Source organism: Betta splendens, chromosome 9 (genome assembly GCF_900634795.4).
Source record: "Betta splendens chromosome 9, fBetSpl5.4, whole genome shotgun sequence".
Classification (NCBI taxonomy): domain Eukaryota; kingdom Metazoa; phylum Chordata; class Actinopteri; order Anabantiformes; family Osphronemidae; genus Betta; species Betta splendens.
Window position 1 is genome coordinate 19,549,071 of NC_040889.2, and position 21,960 is coordinate 19,571,030.

Genomic DNA, 21,960 nt, shown 5'->3' on the forward strand with positions numbered 1-21,960 from the left:
GGATTAACTGCCTCAGCAGCTGGTTGTGCAACATATGGTGACAAACCCCAATCACCAAGAAAACGTCCTTGGCTCATCTGAACCCATGGACGATATCTGGGTATTGGGTTATTTGACGGGGGTTTAGTGCAGCCACTGTTCCTAGTCAACACTGGTTCAGGTCCAACAAATTACTACACAGACACAGCGGAGCCTCCTCCACCTGCTCCCCACTACCAACTACAACAGGGACGTGCCCATCACAGACTAACTGGGATAATTCTCCTGTATATAGTGTCCAATCACTGTTGTTAAAAACATATTTGTATAGGCAGCAGGCTTAGGACAAACACTGTTTATATTGGTTACAGATATTATCACTATAAAAATATGCCAAACACAGTTGGTAAGAGATTATATCAAAAGAATCACTCCACTCAACCGACTTGGGTCTATTTGGTTTTTCTGTAAAGAGAAACCATATCCCAAACAGCTTGATGATACATGAGGTACGCCTCAACTGCCAACACTTCTATAACTGTGCTAGCAAGCATTCTACAATACCAAAATGCACTTAAATCAATAAACTTGTTTTAGTAGTGTCCCAGTAAGCAAGGACAGTACTGCCTGGTTCAAGGTAGTGTGTAGGGCAGAAGAGGGAAGTGGGAGTCCAGGACCTGTGCTCCACATCTGTTCCAGTATTAAAGGCATATGGATCTGGCCGGGCCAACCGCTCACGAGCATGCACGGAACCCCATCCTGAGCCCAATCAGTCTTGATGGAGGTGATGTAATGGACCTGCCCTGGCCTCCCTTGTCCTCTCGAGTACAGTGCAACTGCATAATACCGCATAGTAGGCCTGCGCACAGGCCAGCTCACTGTCAACGCCTGCCCTTCAAACACTGGCGGCAGGAAGGGACATATGCAAGGGGAGAGAAAGGATAGAGATGGGATAAAGTAGAGAAAGAAAAAGGAGAAGGACCAGGGTCAATCAATGCTGAGGTAGAACCTCTATACATCAAGATGACAACACTACATTGTCCAGGCAATAAACACCATCAGACACTGTGTAACGTACAGTAGGTAAGAACAGAGAAAGTGTTGTTGTCTGCCTGTGAGTGTATAGTAATCCGGAACTCAAGTCTAACATCATCCTAACAACATCCATGCCACAATTATCAGTGACACCATCATGCCTGGATTCACACAGTTGTGTTTTCATCTGCCCCTACAAACGACCATTCATCCCGGCTGTGGTGTAATGGAGGAGAAGTTCAGGGAAGCGAACAGGATCAAGGGATCCTACGCTTTGGTGGACAGGTATGGCCGTGGGGAAAGGGTGGTCTGGATGCCTGACTCGGTCGACTGAGTGCAATGCAGGGCTGGGGGCTTGGAAGGATAAGATGTAGTCACTCTGTACTGACCCAGGAGTTTGTCACAGGGGATGTAATGAGGTCAGATTACAGGCTAGTCACAGACAGGCTGCAAAAGGTTGGCCCTTAATCCCACAGTCATTAAAGAAATGCTTTGTTAAAAGTGGATGGAGGAGAGGAAAAAAAAAGATAGAGAACGGAGAGGAGGGGGGGAATATAAGAGGTGTGCAGGGGAACTCAATAACACTTGATTCGATATGAAAAGCCTCTTGTTGCCACCCAGGAGAAGCACAAGTAGGAAGGATGTGAAGGAAGCCAGCCGAGAGACTCCTACAACCAGGAACAAGACGTGCCTTGTTCCGGGTTTAAGGAGCAAACAGATTAAGATGAATTGATGCAAGCTTAGTGACTTTGGAGAATGGGAGAAAAAAATGCCCACAGATCAATAAGGCTTAGGAGGCAGGCAACCAAAGACAAAATCTCTACTCACATTCACAGGGATAACACTCAATGAAGGAAAAGGGTCTCAGATCTTATATATCCCCACTGTGTGTGGTTACGATTTGAAAAATTGGGTTTAGGGGGAGAATGACTGAATTAACAGATCTGTTTTTTATTGATTAACAGTTTCAGGAAAGCAGTTTAGACTTTATTTTGGAGAACAGCGAAGATCATAAAATGATTTCAGAAAGAGTGCGGGGTGGAATAAATTTTAAAGCAGGCACAGTGATAAAAGGTTTTACATTTCGTTTGAATATTTGCATATTGTTCCGGAATTTACATTTCTGGAGTTTGAAAATCTAAGTGCCTGTTCTGACTGTGTGCACTAATATACACATGGGGTTAAAATAAAGCATATGCAGATCACACCGAGTCCTATTGCTAGCAAGCTAACATACATCCAGTGTCCCACTGTGCACTGTGACAGATCTGTGCCTAAGCCGGTCTGGCGGTGCCTACACCCTGATGTTTGCAGAGATCAGAGAGAATCATCTGGGTTAACATGGTAATTATACAGCAAAGCCGCACTATCTCCGGATGGATCTGATACTGTTTTTCTCCTCTCAGGCCTCTAGTCAGGAGAAGCGACACCCGTCTTCCAGAGCTAATCCCTCTGGAGGTGTTCCACCACTGTCAACCTAATGAAAATAAACCTGCTGTGACTGCACGCATTTTATTTTATGAATAAAACAAAAATGGGCATCGAAACTGTTGGAATGTCAAGACCCTGCGTCCTGAATTAAAGTTGGTAGAAATATTAATAGTGCAGATCATTATTGGGAATTTTATGAATCAGATGGCAAAGGAAAGCATGAATTTATTGTTCGATTGCACAGTGCCTGGTGTTTATGTATGTAATTAACCCTAAAGTTACAGCTGTATGACAGCAATAGCCAAAATCAAAGCAAGGTCCAAAGCAATTATGTGAAAAGAAATGGCAATGTTGTGTGATTTAAAAATATATATAGGTGACCTTTAGCAGGAGGAAATTTTTTTTTATTTTCTTTGCTTTTGATGTAGCATTAAAAACAACTTTCTGCTGATATTCAATCAATTTCAATTTGAAAAAATAATCTGAAACGATATTGTTTGACCTATGAAATAAAGAATAATCAAATAAAACAATATAATCACAGTATTAATCAGACTCAGCTAAACAGTAAACCTGTACGTGTGTGTGTGTGTGTGTGTGTGTGTGTGTGTGTGTGTGTGTGTGTGTGTGTGTGGGAGGGCGGCTTATTTCCCCATATGTTTGTTTATGTTTTTCCGTATTTATTGTATTGTGTATTGCTTCTGTGACCGCAGGTGTGCCCTTTAACCCCGCAGTCATTAGCCTTTGCAGTCTGGGTCTCTAAACTGCATCACACCAGTGCATAACATGTGCAGAGAGAGAGAGAGGGAGAGAGCGACAGAGAGAGAAACAGAGAGCGGGAAGGGGAAGAAGGCTTCGGGGCCAATTACAGCCTAGAGAAAACAAAGGGCTATATTTCAATGATTCCTCCAGCTGTGCTGTTTATGAGCTGTGTGCTTAGTCTCTCTGTGACCTTCACCTCCACACTTGCCCTCTCTGAGGGAAAACAAGCTAAAATGGCCTGATGCTCAATCTTTCATTTCCCCTCGTTTTTTCACGAGGTTGTGATGAACCTATTGGTTCTGTGCTCAAGGATCTGGTCATTTTTATTTCTGTTTTTCATGCTGTAGTGTCGTTTTAACACCTATTATGAAATAGCATTACAGGTTATATAAATAAGTAAAAGTGTGAAAAGATATGGACTAATCTCAGGTTTAATGGAGAGGAGTGTGTCATATGTAACCTTTATGACTCTGCCTGTCAGCCACCCACCCCAGTCACATATTGTAGAATATATACACACATGCACAACCATTACGGAGCTCATATGTATGGCTATGGTATCATTCACTCTGGCCCTTTGACAGGTCTAACCTTCCCAAGCGGCAGGATGCACCATCTTCACTGCAAACCTATTGACCAAAGCAATAAGCCATTCTGTGCAGTGTATTAAAGTCATTTTCCACATGCTACCTCAGCACCACCCATTGTTCATGCAAGCTCCTGCTGACCACGGAGATCGGTGGAAGGAAAGACCTTCTCCGTGATCCCAGACCCAGTCGCACAATACCGCAGAACACTTTGCATGGTTTTACATCAAGCGTGTTTATTCAGACTCTAAAGGTGTTGGCTTTATGGCCATCGCTCATGAGGCAATTAAAATCTATCAAAGACTCTACAAAATTTGAGTGAAAAAATAAAACGGAGCGGGAGGGGCTCTTTGTTGGCGAGCTGCGGCTGTGTAATATGCGGAGGCCATCTGCGTAGTCCAGTGCCTGCTCTCCCCTGCTCCCTGTGTCAGAGGTGGTGTTGGAACCGCTGTGTACCTCACCCTGGCCTCTGCTGAAATCAGCTCCAGTCCGGGACCATGTGACAAATGATTCCAATCTAGGCTGAGTGCCCTTGACTTGACCCTGACCGCTGCAGACAATAAGGGCAAGCTCAGTCACTGGAAAAGATGTTGTGCGCTAATAAACCCGCGTGTGGACCAGGGGAAGCACGGGAAGAGTGGGGTGTACAGGGAGCGAGGGCGGGAGGAGGGGGGTGTCCAGGTTCTGACCCCTCAGGTGCAGGTTGATAATGAGTCTCCCTGTTTGCTCTGTGAAAATGACCTCAGAGAGATGAAAGCAGCCGGAGCACAACAAAGAGCCTCATTCTGTGCTCCTCTGAAATGGGATCATTCTCAAGGATTGGCTTATGAATGCACTTTCTATTTCATTGCTTTTAAAGGCCAGTTAAGCCAAAATACAAACATGTAAAACTAGTTATGCGAGACGCCGCCGCGCAGCCTCTGAAGCCTCCTCGCGCCAGCCTCACACACGCAAACAAAACAGCCAAACACACACAAAAGCACACACACACACACACGCATAAATACACACACCAACTATATCCCAAATCCTGCTTGTGCCTCCCCGTGTCTCCTTAATAAACCCTATAAAATGAGTGTGCTCTTGCCAAGCGTGGTGCCGTAAACATGCCACTCCAGAAAGGTTCTGGGCATCCCGCTAGTTATGCTAATGAAACCCCCACCCTCCTCTGTTTTTTTTCACTTTCTCATCCTGCTGGCACAGCCTTCAGTCTTCCACACTACACCGCTCCATTGTCATCTCGTGCCCCTGTTCTGCTGGCATCAGACTAGATAATACACAGCAAAACGAAGATCCAAGAACCCTTGTAAAAAAACATGGCAAGAGAATAATATGGTTATTATTTCTTTGAACTCAAAACCAGGGCATTGTTCTTCATTTTTGTGCCCCAATTTGTAGCAAAATATAGTACAAAATATGATTATCTTAACAATGCACATGCATGGGTGCCTAATTATAATGATATAAACAACCTTTCCAAGGTAAGCAATAGAAAAAAAAACAAAAAAACACGGGAGGAGGTCATAATATATTAATCAAAATAACCGTCACGTCTGCCCGCTCAGCTTCGAGTAGTCAAAGTTCTTTACAGCCAGGACTTCTTGCGGAGCCTATCCTGGCACCACAGAGAGCATAAGCAGGTTCTTTGTCATGGTGACTTTGTGGAACTTAGCGTAGAGAGGGGAAAGTGCTGGACACAACAGGAACCACAGAAGGCTGCTGAACTATGCCGAGTTCCAGTGTGAAAGCAGGGATTATATCCTCCATCCTCTGGCTCCCAAATACAAAGCCCACTTGTCAGTGCAGCCCAAAGTTTTGTTTGTGTAAATCTAAGTGAGTAGGTGTACGAGAATGCACACTGTCGTCTGTGCGTCTGTGCATCTTCAAGGCCCTGCGTGTATATGCAGCTTGTTGTTTAGTAAGCCAGACCTCCGACATGAGGCTTTGTGGCTGGGCAGCAGAGGAGTTTATCACAGATAATTACATAAGAATGCACTGGAAAAGGAACAAACCACGGACAGTCTGGGCTGGCAGATGCTGAGCCTCAGCCTACACAGTGCCCCATGGTCTCTGCACTGCAGCCTCACGCACTCCAGCCCCCACCGGGCCTCTCTAAGCGTGAAAGGGGCAGAAGAGAAAACACTAAGAGCCCAGAGAACCCCAAGCAGCTTCTTGTTTACTCCTCACCTACAACTCCTCCTTACCTAACTTTCATCCACCACACTTTTCGCACTACAGTTACGTTTAATTAGTCTTTTTCACATTCATCAGACAGCAGACAACAGTCTAGTACCATCACAAACGCGTCACTGTCACCACAATAAAAAACAGCTCAGGGAGAAGAGCTCAGGGTGTTATAGACCCAATAATCAGAAACACATAAACAAAGGTTTATTTTGTATTCGACTCCACTATTAGTTGGACATAGAGGAAAAGAGCAGTAAAAGCAGCAATCTTTTTTGTTCAATATGTTATTTATACAATATTCGCTATGATGGACTGACAAAAAAGCATGACACCAGTGGATTAAGGTTTCCTGCGGGTACCTGTATTTTGTAGAAATTAAAGAAGAATTTTCTTTAACTCTCCATTGTCAACTCTTAGGCTACGGAACAGCCTGGAATGATAAATTGACAGTTCAGTTATTGGAGCACAAAATGATTATTTTTTTACACATTATGGAGGTTGCTTTGAGAACAAGTATGTGCTTATTTGTGTTAGGAGGGGGCACGTCTCTGTTGCAGATGGTGCGGTGTGTGTGTGGGTATATCTATGTGTTGGTGTATTGAATTGGAAATGGAGGTTTATAAGGTCACTGGCTAAAAGCTCTCCTCTGCCCTCTTAAGATAATGAAAACAGCAAAGCGGGAAGGAAAATCTAACCATTGCAAAACTGCGACCGCACCAAGGTAGGAAGACGAATAACCTTGTGCACCAGTCCGCTGAATTTGTAGTATCAATGCCTTTTCAATTCCCTTATTTTTTGTAATCATCCAGGTCAAAAGGCAATTTCTGCACCCGTAGAAATAAATAAAACAAGTTGGCAGAAAATTAAATAGAACGGGGAACAAAGCAACGCCTGCAGCCACTACGGCGAAAAACAAGGGTAGAAAATCTCACATGAAAGCTAATTTCAGATAACATCAAGCTTTGCCATTAGACTAATTGGAATACACTTCACTCTACATACAGAAATGCCATTAGCACTTAAAACATTTTGTGTGAATGTTTTCGTGTTGTGTAAACCATTATTTCCCATCCATGACTATACCCAAACAATTAGATTTAGTAAACATATTAACCATTATTATGGTGGCTATATATAGATGTTGTCAAAAGGTAAACAGCAAATGGGGGCAGGGCAGTATCTGTGGCTAGTCGCTCCGGGTGAAAGCGATGCTAAATGTGAAAGTGTGTAAGGTGTTAAAACTTATCCTTGTTTTCCTTTTTCTGTCACGTCACCTCAACACACGCACCCACTTAGATCCACATATTCATTACAGTTAAACATCTCTGTCGGCTTTTTTATAGTTTTCCATTCCACGCAGCACAGTAGCGGAATAGGGGACTTTATTAACTCGTGATTGTGTGATACAGAGTGGTGTCAGTCACTGCTCAAGGTTATTGTGTGAAGTGGGTTCAAATTTTATATGGTTCAGTAAATTAAATCAGCAGTACCAAACACTGAGTACTGCCATTTACAGCACGATGCCGGCAGGAGTTTCATTCCACCTATAACTCTCCATCCTGGTCTCTACAAAGTTAGTAACAACAGCCCCTTATGAAAAAGTAAACAAGTTGCTATGGTTGTGCAGTTTATTCCTCAAGGTTATGGTAGGCCAACCTCCAGCCTTCAACTACATGGCCAGAGGGCCCTCATTTGTCTGGGGCCTTTGTCAGGGACCGATTCCTCCAGGCTATCAAAGAGATGGACGCTTTTATAAAGGTGCTGGCAGCAGACGATGCAGCTTTAACGCCAGTCTTCTTTCAAAGCACATGACAGGACTTTGGGTCCATTCTGACAAACCATAATATATATTTACTTTTGCTCAATGAGGCAACGCAGTTTCTCAATAATAAACAGGGGGGAAAATGGCTTGTTACCTCTAGAACCCTCCTCCTCAGACTACAGGAGACACACACAAGAAAGAGAGTAATGATATGCTTTAGGTCAATATTTTACACAATGATGCATTTTAGGAGGCACACCTCTACGGGGCATGTGTGAAACAATGGGTGTCATAACTGCCCTGTGTAGGTTATTAATCTTCCCTTTGCCTCTAATCAATCTGTTTCTCCCGCTGCAAACACTGGTTACATTCTCGCGTTTAAAGAAAGACCATCTTTCACCGTGGCACAAAAGGGTGGCTCCAGGATGGTGATGTCTCTCTTACGCGAGGCAGCCAGCAGTAACAGTAGAAATCGGCTTCCTCAGGATGTTTTCAAATCAATGGCAGCAAGATTAAGTGGGGAAAATGTTACCGAGAGCGGATGTGTTGTCAAAAACGGTGCAGTGGGGATTCAGAGGACGCTTTGTTCCACTGTTGATCCAGATGTGTATGAATCAGATAAGAGAAGGATTTCATTAATTTAGTTTTTCCCCTTCAATGTCAAAAATGAACTAGTGAGTGATCACAGTGAACTACCTGGGTAACGGCCAGGCCGATTCGGGGACCTGTGACATCATCGTACAGTAGGTCTCACCATTATCAAATCTAGGCAGGGTCTGACTCCAGTAAAACTAATGGTGAGATGCTTACAACTGGGAGCTATTTGTGAGGTATGTTGTGAAGTCATACTATAGCCTCAGCTAAAATGATTCTATAGATGACAGCAGGAGGGGAGTAGCCACTATTCTTGTTGTTCCCCATTGAACAGTCATACGGCAGCAATTATTCAAAATCTTTGATTATCCTCAGAGAGGCGATGCAATCATGGCTGAAAATCAATTTCAAGGACATCAGGAAAAATCAAAAAACTAGCAGAATGCCAACAGGGCCAAAGGCTTGCACAAGAGACGAGAAGGGATTTTTTTTTTTCCTCATCATCATTCCGGTTTTCCCTTTGCAGAGGGTAATCAGCCAAAAACACTAGAGCACTTGCTGTTTTTTAGAGCCAGAGCCTGATCCTGTTCAGGGCTGCTAGTGATGTAGAGCCAGGTAGCATCCAATTAGTGTTTAGTGTAACTTAATGCAAAGTGCTGGCACTCGGCTCACCGCGTCCAACTAGTTGTCATAGAATTTCCACGCTCCCACTGTCAAATTCATAAACATTGACTAATTCGCTGTGCTTTTTTCAAGGCACCATGAAGTTGAAATGAGACATTTCCATCAATGTTATGCAGTGTACGGCCATTTTCTGCTAAAACAGATTGGCCTGATTACTGATGAGACAGCAGGCACGTCAGCAGCGGCTGCTTGATGCTTATTGACAACTGTGTTGCTTTACAACCACATTTACTCCTTTTACATACACAGCAATTTGTAATGGCGCAGGTTCCAAAGCTCTTTAATGGATGTAAAGCCAATGAAAAAATGTCATTTCATTTCAAGAAACCAACGGTATTAAAAAAAATCATAAACAAATCTGGATGTGAAATTCCAAGATGTTCAGTGAGAATCGTGTCTGTTTATATTTAATCAGTGACTTGTCCAGATGCTGGACTTATCTTGTCTTGCTGGGAGCAGATTATTTTTATAATAGCATATTTAAATAGAGCATTAAAAACTGAACCCCACCCACAATCTTAAACATAGCAGACTAATCTTGTAGATGAAACACACAGTGATTTGCCAGAGACATTACAAAATAAGGAATGATGGGTAATATTTTATGTCTCCATTTCATCTTTATCTGTCATCTCGCTTTCTTTGCCTCCCCGTTGCTCTGCCCGTAGACCGTAGGCTGTTACAGGCAAGGTCTCCACAGACTGTGGTCGCTGGCAGAGGGTACACAATTGAATTTTGGAAGTGACACGGAACAAGACAAAGGGAGCAAGAGGGGGCTTCCGCTCTCTCCTTCCTTCCCAGTCAGGGCCCATGGGCGAACTGCCCTCACTTTTATAACAGCATTAGCAGAGATCATGCAGCAAATCAGTGGAAAATCCTCTCCACCATGTTTCCTCATCAGCCATGTCTTCTCTCTGACCTCCACCTCAGTTTCAGTGATTCATATGAATATGGAAGATGAACACGCGCCAACTTCTGAGGATACGCCAAATTCAACATGAGACCAGCTTGTCAACCATGAAATCGTCTTCACAGACGGAGTATGGACAAATTTGGATTTGTTGGAGGAACTGTAATCCCTGGGAAGATTTGCTGACCTTTATTTTATGTTCTAGGCCATAAAGATCAGGTAAATGCTATCATAACAACCGGTATAAAGGAAAATGGTGGTCTATTATCCTCCATAATTCCTCTCTGGACATCTATCATCATTCACCCTCCGTTCAGGCTACCCAGCAGTCACACAACCCCACAGTTGTGAAATCTGTAAGCTGCTCTGCTCTTTGCCCTTTCTTTGTAATACCTGGCTCAGCACACACACACACACACACACACACACCTCCTGGACCTGTAAGACTTAGTCCTAATTGGTGTGTAATACTTGCACTAAGGTTTGCCAGGCTCAGGCTGAGGTTACGCCGAGGCCTTGAGGAGGCCTATGGGAGGAAACATATTGGTCCCTGGCTGTAAGTGTGAGTGTGTTTGTGTCATTGCGCATCTAGGCTTCCCTTCTAGCAGTGCTGGAGAGCGATTCATACCATGTGTGAGCGCATTTTCGTATAATCATCACAGCATTACGACAAATATAGTCCTGCTTCATTCACACACTGACACAAACCGCATGTGGACGTTTCATTTAATGAAATGTACTTGTTCGCCTGATTTTGACACAGCTTATTGCACAGGAGTGAGCATGACAGCTTCTCCTTGGTATTACATTACCTCAGATAAAGAGATTTCGCCCATCATATACTCTGGATTTAAGACACTGTGTTTTAATAAATAGTCTAATTCCGCAGCAGAATTGAATGGCTAAACAACTCAAATTCACAAGTGATGTAAGCAAGATCATTTGTCTCCATTTAAGCAAGTGTGTTTTTTTGAAATAAGACTTGTTTCATTGCATTACTATATATCATGCTACATTCAATCATAAAATGTCTAAGTAAGGTTTCTTTCTATTCTTTCTTTCTTCCTGATAACTTTCATTTCAGTCACATGGGTGTCTGCTGTTGTAATAACAGGATTTTATGTTCAAAATAAAACAGCAATACAGGAGAGAGAATATTAGCAAATGCTCTGAAGTCAACCCTCTGAGAAATATCCGCTCTCTGCAGTGAATCTTGAGACTGTGTGTGATGATCTGCTGTGGTTATCTGGTGGTTTGTGGTTTCGGAGTCATGCCCTTTACTGTCCCTCTGTTATTTACCCACCAGACACACACAGCTTGATAAATGTTTTGTCTGACCTTCTAAATTTGTTTTCCTTCCTCTTTACTGTGATTTTATTTCCCTTGGACAGGCCAGTTGTGTGTGTGTGTGTGTGTGTGTGTGTGTGTGTGTGTGTGTGTGTGTGTGTGTGTGTGTGTGTGTGTGTGTGTGTGCGCGCGCGCGCGCTCTCTGTAAGTTTGTGCAAAATCAAGGCCTCAATTCAATTCATATACGTCTCACTGTAAATTACTCCCATTAGCTGCCATTGAAAGGAAAATGAACTAAAACAGCCACCGATAGCACTGCTCCAACAGCTGCTGACCATCCATCTTGTGTGTCTGCTTCAGCACAGAAAGAGTTAAGCTCGCCACAGGCCAGAGCAGAGTCAACATTGGCCACGGCTTGGCTGGCCTACCCTGCCAGATCAATATCTGCAAATAATAAATTAGCTCCCCAGAGGGGTTGCACTAAACCTTCAGCAACACTGTCCTGGAAAAGTCCACAATTGGTGTGTGCGAGACTCAATAAGCCAGGTGAATGACTGTGCAGGGGCACATCTTTAGCACTCCATAATAGAAAATTAATGGCGCTCAAATCAGTGCTGAGGGCACCCTGAGGGTTGTCTAATAGGCCTAGTTAGAACTGTCATCCCTCCCAGAGTTGCCTAAAATATCACATGCAAACACAGGGAAGACACGGAGAAAGGGAAGAGATACAAAATGTAGAGACTGAGGGTGACTGAGTGTGTGATCATTGGAAGTCATCAAAAATTAGGGGAGTTACCAGTCAGTCACATCAGTAGGTGACATTACAAGATGGTTTAAACCAAGGTAATGAGAGAAGGATATTTTTAAATGTCTGGTTCATACTTGTTTAGACCCACGTCTGGTGGCCACTGAGTCATCACACTTTATATTACAAAAGCTCACTAGATGGTTCCTGGCTCACACCTGTTTTGGAAACACTGGATTGGCAGCGTGAGCTGCACATTTCCTCCCCTAACTCCTCAGTTCTCGTTTTGAATATATTTCAATGTCCCTTGGTTGAAGCAAGCTTGGCACAAACATCAGCTATCCTTCATGTCTATACTTCAGTATGTACATTTAGGTTTTGGTGCATTTTACATTTACACGTGCCATTAGTGTTTATAAATCTAAGCAGATGATCAAATGTTGTTCAAGCATAAACTTCGAATCTAGAGGACTATTTAAAGCAGATCTATACGCACAGCAGGCTGGTAATGAGCCCTAAAAACACATTTGATCACTCATTCCAGCTGGTTTATTCCCCTCCTGCACAAACAACTATTAGATTCAATAAACACACTTCATATTGATCCCGAGCCACCCTGCAGCTCTCCTACCTGCATGCAGCAAGATTTATTACAACTTTTTAGTGGCGAGCAGGAACGAGGACACGCACACAGAAAAGGCAATGCTTAATTAGGCAATGATTTCTTGTCAGTCTAGCCCACAGCCCTTCGGTCTCTCCCCTGACCCTAATTTGCCTATGCAGTAACATGTGGGGGGGGTCAGATGTGTGGGGCGGACTCATCTCTCCTTCTATCCCTCACACATCTAGATTTCAGCAAACTGTCTGCTGCGATGACAATAAACTCACCCACATGCTGCGACTCTGCCGTCCTCCAGCGCAAACAGAGTGTGTCGCTCTCCACAGGCCACTTGAGATGTTTTCAACGATGATGGGAGACTCCGGAACAAACGTGGTGCCAGCTGGAAAAAAAAAAAAAAACAAAGTTCCCAGTGAGGTGAGGTTAAGTTGGTGTACTCCATCAACCGTACAAACATCCCAAAGACAGGCAGCTACAGTGAATCCTCTCAGTGCAGATGAAGAAAGAACATCGAGAACAAAAAAGAAACAGCATACTCCTTTATGGCGCTGTGCTGTGTAGATCTGATGTTTTAAAGTCCCTGTGTGCATGTCTGCCTGTCTATGTGTGTGTGTTCATGCCAGTACCACAAAGCAAAAAATGAAACAGCCTATGAGAAGAAAAGAAAGCCTGGTTCCTCATCATGCGCTTGTTAGCTTGTCCAATCTATGGCAATCAGCACAGTCCCAGGGGTTGAAAGACACAAGATGCAGGGGAAAGGGAAGCCGGGGCTGAGGAAAAGATCAATACTGCACTGTGAAACAAGAAGTGTGGGCTATTTACTCTCCATTGATCTGATGATGCTGGAGAAACACCTCACTCGGCTATTAAATTGAGGGTATAAGTCTACTGTGCACGGTGTTTTCCCTTCCTCTCTCTCTTTCTTCACCCCAAGGTCAAGAAAAAGCTAAAAACATCCACGAACAAACAAAAATGGATTGCTTGGACCAGGGAAAGTAATTAATCTGCAGTAAAATGGCAAGGGAACAGCCACTAACTACCCATCTTAAGTGAAGTTTTGCTCAGAGCGACAAGAGACCCATGACAGCATAGGATGAACTACTAGAGGACACAGTGATAAATACAGAAGAGCTTCAGTGCAGCTACTTTAAGTCGACCATTTCCACCTGCACATAGGAGGAAATAGGAAAAAGTTCTAGGGAGGTAGTTGAACAGGCCTCCGTGTAGCAGGACCACTCTGGGAGTTAGGCAAGATAAATATACTGCGTAGGACCGTCTTGTGTATTACAACATATAATAGGCCCTAGGCAAAGCTACAGTAGGTGGACGACCGTGAGGTGGTGGAAGTAGATACAGTACTAGTTGCAATGATTAACAAGGAACATCCGCATCAGTGTCATTAAAGTTCCAATGTCATCTACAGTAGTAAAGGTTTGTGAGTGAGTTGAAATTACTGAACAGCTTCACAGAACATCTGCCGTTTTGGTTTTTGCAGTAGCAACACACTTTTAGGTAGATCTAAATTTATTTTAGATAATGACAAAAGTTGACCAACCTATAAAAATCAACCTCTTCGCTCAAACATCTAGTTTCACAGTTAATGACGTCGAAATGTCTGGCGACATGAAACTTTTCCCTTTGCTTGTCCTTCTACTCCTCAGAGGTGCAGCCCTATTGACTGTGTGGCTGTATTACAACAAGCAGTCTCTAATGACTCCCTGAAGACCTCTCTATCCCTGCTGCTCGCCCTCTTTCCCTCTCCGAGTCTCTCCTTCTCTGCCTGCTCTTCAGGCTCCAGTTCAGCAGCTAATTAACCCTCTCTAATAGCATAGATTACATTAGCTTTGAGCAGCTCGCACCCTCCACCGGACTCGCACTGCCACACAATGAACCCAGCCTTGCTTTACAAATCTCCCCCTTCACAAGAGCACAATTATGAATTCAAACAACTTCTTATCCACACTCAGTCATCCGGGGACAGAAGCCCTCCTCCTGCAAGCGCCCCACTCCTCCCCTGCCACCCACCTCCCAGGCCTTCACGCTGGGAGTAATGAGAGAACTGAAGAGAGGAGACCACACAACAAGATGGCCATGATGGAGAGTTGGATATCGAGAGGGGGGGGCTATTGGGTAAATCAGGGAGGTCACTAAAGGTGTTTCTTTGGGTGAGCCCACATAAGCCTAGCGATAACCCTCCATCTTAACATTCCTATTCAGAGCAGAATGGAATCTTAATTACTGTGGGCGGATGGAGAGAACGGAGAGTGCCAGACCCAAATGGAGGTTTATGCTTTAAGTGGCCAAAGAAGGGGATTTAGGCACAAGGATGAATGACTTAAGCCACTAGAAGCTGTTTTCTACACATAAAAAACACATTTCACAAGCCTTGATTACGCTTTTCAGTTCCTTCGCCATGTCTGTCAAATAAAATTGCACATTGTGATGGATCAGACTGTTTAATCAGTGAGACCAACCAATCACAAGGGAACCATGGCATCTAAAAATACACCTCTCTTGGTGGGATAGTGCAAAGTATTCTGCACCGAGCTTTAAAAATGTGTGAAGCTACTGTGGCTGGTTACTCATCTTCGAAGCAATGGAGCAGAATTGTACAAGTGCCATCGCCATTAAACCGCAGGAGTCCGACTACAAAGTAAGAGTGCTCAAACCAATGCGCTCACTGTAGGAGGAGAGGAAGGAACGCTGAATCAATAAGAAAAATATATATTTTTAATTGCATTTTTTTCCCTCGTATGGCACTAAGTGGCGTTTTATGAGTGATAATGAGATGTGATACGAGTCTGGCAAAAAGGCTGAAATAGAGAAATAGAGCACGGAAGGAATGGATGTAATCTGCTCCGTATAAATGTAAATTGGTACATTTGTAGTGAAAGGACATTCTCATGTTTCTTTGTCCGAACAAGTAATTTTCCCTCCATCCCTCCTCTGTAAGCCTTGCCATAGCAGCATTTTCTGCAGCACAGAGCATTCTCCTTTCTATTTCAATAGGACAGCTCATTTGCTAGACTCCTAGCCCGAACTGCTGACTGGGTTTTTCAAGGCTGTGTACTGTGTGTGCGTGTGTCTGTGTATATGGGGACTGACGTGAGTGTGCAAAAGCTTGTGTGGTAGGAGAGAGAGAACAGAGAGAACGCGGCATGAAAGAAGGACAGGAAAAATGGAGGGAAAGAGTGGGAGAGAGGGGGAACACATTGTATCATTAAAGCACTCAGAGATCATTAGATATAGCGTATAAGGGATCTGCTACGCAAGGTCAGGGCTGCTGTGTTTTTCTAGGTCGAAAGAGGAGCAGTAAAACCATTCTAATCAGCTGCTCCTCTCTGGCTCGCTCCTCTCTCTCCCATCTCAGGATAGTGTGGATTACAGCCCGGTTTATCCATGCCTCTGTATGTATTTACTAACATTATCAAGGCTTATGAGCCAAGGACGGGGCAAACCACACAAAAGCAACCGAAAGGCTTTGAGCGAGATATTGGCCTCATTATGGGGTAAAGTTGTTAGCTCCCGGTCTCGCTCCCAAGGATGCACAAGGCTGCTTTAACAGGTGCAGCACACGCTCTGACTGTCCAGTAGTTGTGATTAAGGCCGTCCTTTAAAGTGAAGTTTAGAAACTGGCAGCCTGCCTCACCAAAGTATGAGCAATGTGTGTCTGTATGTAAGTATGTAAGTATGTATGTATCTGTGTGTGTGTGTGTGTGTGTGTGTGTGTGTGTGTGTGTGTGTGTGTGTGTGTGTGTGTGTACACTAACCAGAAACACATATTAAAAACAGCTATACTGTATAACAGAACCATTTAACTGAAAGATAAATACTCAAAAATGGGACTCACTTCTCATCTAAACTGATCTCATTAATCTACATTATCTTGAAAAATGATTGGATTCTGTCAGGTGAGAAGCAGATTTGAGCAAGTTACTTAAAGCATTTACAGCCTTTAAACAGAACTGAAATACAGATTTAATTTGAATTTATGCCCAGATGTGTCAAGCACATGTTGCAAACCTTGCCTCCGCATGTGACGGAGATCCACCGAAGGACAAGCCGCCGCTGGCCCTGGATGATGCCTCTGCTAATGTGGCATGTTCATCAAGACAGTGATGGATAGCTTTAAAACAGACCCTGAGCTTTAAAGAGATGAATGTCCCGCACAGCTTCTTACTCAGCACTTTGGCCTTTCCACCTTCTCACTGCACGTTTTATTACATAAACACCCTCGACCAGCGTACGACGGACATTAGCAAAGCCTGTCTGGGAAATTGACTGAGCTCAAGCCTATCAATCACACATCGAGAGGGGGAAAACACAGCATCGCGCCTCTTGTCCAACTCTTTGGTGCCAGGTTAGTGGGACATCATGGGGTAATGATAGAAAGGTCTCCGTGTGCTTAAAAGGGCCGAGCAAAGACAGTGAGAGAGAACACAGAGCAAGAGTGAGAAAGACAGAATGCGTCTCACGCTCTCAATCGTATCATTAGGCTAATGTTTTTTATAAGGCACTTCAAATGTCAAGGCATTGGTGGATTTAGTGTAAACTTAAATTCCATTACCTGGCAGGCATTAATTGCTCACTGAGCCCAGGGATCTTTCCCCAAGGGCCTCTATGTTTCCTCTTTGTCATCAGGCTAACTATTCTGTCTAGACTAACTTACAGCACCATAATCCACCATGGGGATCAATAAACTGCACATAATTCAGCTCCAATAAGGAGCCTTCGCTTCAACACAAGCTCCAGCCCACTTCCCAAGGAAGCGGCAGGGGCGTAAAATGATAATGTAATTATTAAAAGGACAGAGAAAATGAGTAAGCACTTTCACACAGGGAGGGAGGGCGAGCCCGGCCTCAATTAGACACACTTAAAGCCATCATTGTTATTCAAGACAAAGCTAATCAAAGAGGAGATACGGGGACATCCATTTCAGCAGGTAATGAAATGACGCTCGCTGGCTCTCCCGTTTCCCCGGGCTCGTGATGTTCTAAAGGCCGCCCTGCCGTCACGCGCCACTGGGCACTCTTTAATGGACTGCAATAGATGTGGTTTCATCCGCCAATCGCAGACACAGAGGAGGGGACGTGGGATGGAGGAATGTAATGGAGGAGTTGCCTAATAGCAACACATAAAACCGTAAGTGTGAGGGATTATTTTACACCTGTAGTTTCCATTAGTCGTCCAGCAATGGAAAAGTTACATTTTGTGTGTGTTGCAGTTACCAAAGCCGTTTTCACTTGAGAGGAAACACTTAAATAATTGTAATGTGAGCACATTTGCCTCCTTTTAGTAGACTAGCATTAGAGATGCGGCATATGACAATGTAAGCTTTAACCTGGGGCCTTATCTGCTAACTACTGTTTCTCCAATTACATGCATCCTTGAACTTCAGTGAAATCAGGAGAAGCTAGTTTGTTTTTTACACCCAAGTGCTCCTAATTCATCTGCAGGCTACAGAAGGTCCAGGGTGGATAAATCAGGCCTTTACGGAAGGTTTGCTCCTACTGTTTATCTGCTGGTGACATTTGCTGCGCAGCCCCAACCGTACCGTAATTACCCTACTTATTCACTAAACAGGAATCATGCCTGGCAGGAACCCCCCGCCACAAAGGTTGCAGGACTTAAGGCTATAATCTGTCTCCAGAGTTCAATTGCCGTGGCTTCATGAAAGGACTCCATTCATTTGAACATCAGCATGGGTTCACTTTAGCGTGCTCTAAAAGAAGATGGGGGCTAAACTGACTCGCCTCAGTGGCCAGAACAAAGAGCATCGCAGTGGATGACAATGATGAAGTTGGAGCCGGCTGCACAGGCGTAGCTAATGCGCGGCACACCTTGGCACATTTCGAATGTCACAATTCCCGTGGAGGACTGGCATTTGAGTTGATTCTCCTGGCCCTGAAGCCAACACTCTAGGTGTGGATAGCATATCCATAACCTGATGAAGTTGACTGTGACAGGAAAATGACAAGAAACAAGGAGATATCCATCCCCATCCGCATCATGTTGTGCATTTAATGAGGAAGTAGTTTGTTTCTATTCCATTCTAATTTCCCCTACAGTACTTTCTCTCCTCTGTTTTCCAGCCACTGTGGATGTATATTGTCTGGTGCGCAAATCCAAATTCAGCTTAACGACTTCCAATTAAAACTATGGATTTTATGTTTCTCTGTTGCTTGTTGTTAAACTCTTCAGAGGTCTGGAGTTCTGCATAGTCTTATCTGTCAAAGACAGTGAGCACAGATGGATGACGAGTGACGAAGGGGTATTTGGTTGAAGTTGTGCAGTAATGAGTGTCACGTGACTCCCACGTTCACATTTCAGACAGCCTCTCCTGATCCTAAAGCTGCAATCAACACTGGGCCATCTGCAGCACTGCAAATTAACATAATTGGTGTACATTACATGCTTATAGAGAGTACATTTTTATGCACCATTCTTCTGCCTTAACAAGATAAGCTGCGGAGATACTGGGAGAGCAACACTGTTGATTAGACGCAGATAGTGGAAGCAGACAGCCAGATTTGTTGTCTTGCTGGAAATGGATGAACTGACAATCAGAGTTTGGTGAACAGCCAGGTGTTAGGGCCAGAGTGCAAGCAGGCCAGTGTGCAACTGACACAAGCACCTTCCCTACACCTGGAACCAGGGCTGAGGTGATCGACAGCCCAGCCATCTCATCAGACAGCTCCCAGATAGAGTGCAGACAACACTTAGGCCTCTTCCAGCTGCTCTAGCAGAATAAATTGAACTTGATTAGAATTAATCACACTCAACCACATGCAATTTGCAAATACCAGGGTAAATATTCAAGGAAATCTGCTTGGAAGATTGTAGCAGTGAACAAAAGGGGAAAAAAAAGAAACAACTGAACCAGTGCACCCCAGTCTGACGGTGTTCCTCACACAAGCTTTGTTGTTCAACTAAAAAGACAGATGTGGAACTAAAGAGCAACTGTTTTTAAGCAGAATGTCTTTCAAACTCAGAAGCATGTATGAATTAATTACAACTTTGCAGGTAGAAGTTTGAGCCTTGTCCATGAGTTCTTGTATATGATATCAAGTTATCTTTTAGTTGCACTACTGGTACAGCATGTACTACCAGTACAGTACATTAAAGCCCCAATTGCCCTATTAGCAAAAGCAGCGGCATTTATCTGCTGACAAATCACCACGTTCAGTCCAACAGACGACAAAACCACATCCTGGCAGCACAACTTTCCAGATTATAGTTTTCACGAGTCGAGTGTCAAACTGTCTTAAACACTTAGATAAAATTGTCATGATAGTGTCACTTCATACAAATATAATATATTTAGAATAAAAAGGAAAATCAAGTCACCATAAGTTATCTGTCTCCTTTCGTCTGTACACCCCGAGAAGATGAACTATGCAAACTGCCTGATTTTAAACTTGTATCTAATTGTCTCACGTCATGGGTCTGGGCCAGGGCATTGTTGCTTGAAGAATAAATTGGGTAATTCAATTAAAGTGCTTTCCAAAGACACATCGTAAGTGATGGAGAATGACTCTAACCCAGGCTTGAACTCCGTGTCCCCCCCATCGTTCTGTTTGCCTGACAAATGGACGGCGGTGTATAATTGAAACACATTGCTGCCAGCGTAGGTCAATAACATCGCTCTCTCTGCCCACCAGCACCAGATTAACAGACTATTTTATCTTCCCTCTGCCCATCCCAGCTTGACAGAGCAGGAGCGTCAGCTGCTTATCCATAAAGGAGGGCCCTTATCTTGAAAATAAACAAATACATAAAGTGCAACAGCCTGCTGTCGGTCCAAGCAGTTAAGGGCTACTTCGTTTAAGGCAAACATGTGGGCAGTGTTTTGTTTAACACGGCATCATGAGATGAAGCACAGCTGTCACTTCAGAAAGCCTGGACAGACGTTCTCGTCAGTTGAACAAACAGTGTGGTTTTACCAATGGCCAAATTCTACATTCTCCTAACACATTATCATTCGCATGTGTTTTAAAACAGCCAATGTCCAGCGAAACGACTTGATGTACTGCTGTTGAAACCTAAGTCATTCAATGTCATTCATCAGTGTTTGTCTAAGAGCAAGTGCAGGTGGCTCTTTGGACAATGACTCAATTAGGACGGCACAAAATAATTAACATTTGTATAATAATTAAAAGACCTTTACTTCTGTACATGTATAATCAAAAGCCATCACTGCTTATGCACGATAAACACCAAGGATTAATTAGCGCAAGCACAAGTGTAATATGAAGCTAAAATGGGTGATTATATGTATTTAAGCCTGAGCATTAAAAAAAAAAAAAATCTAGGGGCTTAAATGAATTTGACAAACAAAATGGAGAAACTAGGGTTAAGGTTCAAGGATAGAAAAAAGCCATTATCTCCCACTTCCCACTATGAGCTTTTATGTAATTATATGTTAGGTTAGACAAAGTTAATTAAATTTGGTCCCTTCAATTTGTTTACAGTTCAGCTATAAGGACTGCAAGCCTCATAATACACCACACTGAATTCACACCTTTATGTGCATTTTATAACTATAATAAATCGGTATGTATTTTTGTATAGACAAAAAAAAGCTTGTGATGATGTATGTTCCCACTTGGAGAACACACACACACACACACACACACACACACACACACACACACACACACACACACACACACACACACACACACACACACACACACACACACACACACACACACACACACACACACACACACAAATTAGCCATGGATGCATTTTCAATTAAGTCTTTTGTCAGGGCTCTATGTAGGGGCGGGACAGGATGCACAGTACAGTAATCCGTGATGCACAACAAGGTGGCAGCTCCATTGTCTGTCTGATGGATAAAAATTATTTGCAGGCAGGCTCGACAGACAGATTAGACTACTGTTGGGGGGGTGAGATAAGATGGCAGCCAGCTGCATGGAGGGTTCCTCCTCTACCAGCCCCAACAATGCCTTTAATCTATTCTCCTCTCACAATCAGGTTGTTTGACATTACTTTTCAGCATCCCACACACCCATTCACTCACTCAATCCCCTCGCTCATTCCATCCTTCACCAAGGCGGAAAGCTTAAAGAAGACTGTGGAAATGAATGCGTGCGTTATGTTAGAAGCCCTAAAGCCAACGTCAAAGACACTTTTAATGAACTTTTATCTGAAACTACAGTTTTACATGTTTCTGTTGCTATTTGCTTCCAATGTAAATCATTTCTGGAGAGAGGAGTAATGAAATTTAATTCATTGCTTACTGTCTGCTTGTGCTCTCTGTCCTACTATAATCTACTTTATCATACGATGTTGTCATTGATTCATGACCTTGGCAGATTTTTAGCTTAAAAGCTATCAATAGCAGAACATAAA

General features: G+C 43.5%; 1 protein-coding gene across 19 annotated transcripts in view; it reads right to left on the minus strand.

Annotated features, from left to right (window-relative positions):
• LOC114861926 (uncharacterized) overlaps positions 1-21,960 on the minus strand; it is a 239,509-nt gene that overhangs the window by 164,631 nt on the left and 52,918 nt on the right. For all 19 annotated transcript variants that reach the window (XR_008695592.1, XR_008695593.1, XR_005898051.2 and 16 more), the window contains one exon: positions 12,852-12,964. Coding sequence is in view for 11 of the 19 variants with exons in the window: in XM_029161669.2 (XP_029017502.1) it covers positions 12,852-12,964 (113 nt within the window). In the remaining 8 variants the exon portion in view is untranslated. The remainder of the gene's footprint in view (positions 1-12,851; positions 12,965-21,960) is intronic.